General features: G+C 46.5%; 1 protein-coding gene across 1 annotated transcript in view; it reads right to left on the bottom strand.

The window, feature by feature from the left end:
• Positions 1-220: 220 nt before the first annotated feature.
• LOC125039011 (vitellogenin-like) overlaps positions 221-2,598 on the bottom strand; it is a 23,627-nt gene continuing 21,249 nt past the window's right edge. The window contains exons 13-16 of the mRNA XM_047632730.1: positions 2,325-2,570; positions 1,833-2,208; positions 1,446-1,723; positions 221-1,312 (exon numbers count right to left, since the gene is read on the bottom strand). Of these exons, the coding sequence (XP_047488686.1) occupies positions 314-1,312; positions 1,446-1,723; positions 1,833-2,208; positions 2,325-2,570 (1,899 nt within the window). The 3' untranslated portion in view covers positions 221-313. The remainder of the gene's footprint in view (positions 1,313-1,445; positions 1,724-1,832; positions 2,209-2,324; positions 2,571-2,598) is intronic.

Raw genomic sequence — 2,598 nt, 5'->3', positions numbered from 1 at the left:
TCTTGTACTTTAATTGACAGTTACTGTTTTACCAACAAATGTAAATTCATTTATATTTCTGTTACTGTGACATCCTAGTCCAATAATTTCTCATTGTGGTCTCTTTCATCTAATCTTCAGAAAATGTACAGCAAAATTATCAGTGGAAGACAAAGAAATCTGCAGTTAGTTACAATTTTATTGGGGATTTTTTTTTTTTTTTGTACATTTTTTATGCTTTCACGTAACAAAAATACAGTAATATCTATAGCCATATCCAAAACCTGTATGAGTTGTCAACATTTTACGTTTATGTACATTATGTACATTGGTGTTAGTAGCATGCCAAAGGGAAAATCTCTTCCACTCCTCTCAGAGAACAAACGGTTCTGTAAGCGTGGGCAGCATCACAAGCCTTGTGGGCAGCGTGACACATCTTAATAAATGGCTGTGGGTGAACCACTGGGTTACACCTGGAGCGAATCCCCAGCAATGCTTCACACTGAATCAGGCGAGCTACTGTGGTCTCTGCACGAGGAGCCTCAGGGGTGGAGCACTGGCGGTCCTCCTGCCAAGCAGCTACCAAATCGCGGGGGTTGGAGGCTGCTGCACCGCTGGGCATGAGACGGTCATCGGCGATTTCTCCATTGTTGGGACCCAGTAGGCCTGCCACGCGTCCAAACACCCAACCTGAAGCCTCAACAGCTACGGCCTCGCCTGCCTTGGCAACCACGACCTTCATTACGGGACATCCCACCTCAATGTGCTCGGCTGTGTTCACAATCCAAACGTTTCCGAATGTTTGCTGGGATCCCGCGAGGGGTTGGCCATTAACCACGACCTCAAAGTCAGGCTTGATCATGACGGTGGCTGCTGGTGTCTTCAGTTCAAGCTGTGCTGGGGCTGAGGCTTGTGGGTGGGACATCATGAGGCGGTGGGAGCCGTGAGCAGCCAGAAGAACCTTGCACGGCGAGCGAGGTGCTCGCACAACAAGGCCGCTGAAGGTGAGGATCTCGGTGCCGCCAACCACCGTGGCTGTTCGAGGGTAGGGTGGCAGCACGTCCGTTATGTAGCGTGGTACGAAGTTGTAGAAGGCCCAGATTGCGTCGCTCACAGGGATGGGAATGTATTCAACGTATGCAAATATCAGGTTCTCAAGCATTGTTACAGGGTTGGGCATTGCTTCTTGTGCCACTTGCATCAGTGAATACAAGGGTCGGTGGAGGGGAATTCGGACTTCAACACCGTTGCCTTCTCTTTCCATTGAAACGAAAAGAAGTTCGTTCAGAATGAGGCTGGCAATTCTTCCCGTTTCCTCAGCAAACACACGCTCCTGTGGGAAAGAAAAAGAATAAGTAAAACTCTACATGAAATACTTGCAAATTAATGACAACATTTAGCCCTCGATTATCTTTTTCCTTAATGTACTCTTGGCTAACTGTTCTGACATGACAAAATGCACCTACCGAGTTGAGGTGTTGCATAACATAGGTAAAGATCCTTTGAACAGCTGGTGTTTCCATTATCCTCTTGTACACAATGTCCGCATCCTGCTTGAGAGTAGCCGCCACCTTGGTAATGACGTGCTTGATGCCCTCATACTCCTCAGGATACTCTGCCAGCACTTCATCCACTTCCCTCTTTACAATCCTGAACACCTCAGTGTTCGCAATTTTTTCCAGGATGACACGAACTGTTTCAGGTAACTCTCCAGCTTCCAAGAGTTGCACTACTCCCATTACAGCTGAGAAAATATAATTATGGTCTGCAAATCCTGACATTAAACTAATTTCGTCATTTTGTTCATATAATGTAGTGACTAAATTCTAATAACAAGATAGCCATTAACTCACATTCCATAAGGACTTCAGAAACGCCTCTCATTTGTTCCTGCCATCTCTGGATCGCTTCAACCAGACTGGTTGAAAAGTGATGTTGAAGGCGAGTCATCTGTGACCATACTCCAAGGTAGACCCGCGACACGAAGGATACTGCAGGGCTTTCGAGGATATCAGCAATCCACTCAGTGTCAAGGATTCTCATCTCCGATACGAGATCTAGGTAAATGGCCTTGATTTCCTCCTTCGCCTCATCCATTACACTGCCTAACTGAGATGATGGGAACTCAACACCCTTTGCAGCAGCTTCTTCTTTGAGGAACTGGACGACCTCCATTACAACTGCTTTGAGAGACATGGCGACTTTTCCAAGGTTTCCACTCACTTCACTCTGGAAATATATGACCATATTTTATGAGGTTAGGATTCGGCATAAGCTTTAGCAAAAGGAATCGTGGAAATGACCATGCCTTTCATATTGAATAACAGCATTGCTCTGAGACTTACCATTACAATTTGGGCTTCTTCTGGCTCATAAGCCATCTCGACCTTAAGCATTGTAGGTGAAGCCAACTTCACAGCAACAACAGCAACACCCCGACTCTCTCCAGCTCTGTCGCTAGCCACATATACACCTGCTTCAGCAGCGTCAGGGTATCGGAGGCCAAGCTTGGCAATGTATTCCTTAGTTCCACCAGGCCGCATTGCGGTCACCTCAATGAAGGCAGGCCTGCACATCTTGGAGAAAACGTTGTACTTTCCAAAAGTTGCGGCATAAGCA

The sequence above is a fragment of the Penaeus chinensis genome, chromosome 26 (assembly GCF_019202785.1).
Source record: "Penaeus chinensis breed Huanghai No. 1 chromosome 26, ASM1920278v2, whole genome shotgun sequence".
Taxonomy (NCBI): domain Eukaryota; kingdom Metazoa; phylum Arthropoda; class Malacostraca; order Decapoda; family Penaeidae; genus Penaeus; species Penaeus chinensis.
The sequence above is the reverse complement of the archived record's forward strand: the minus strand, read 5'-3'. Positions and strand labels throughout refer to the sequence as shown.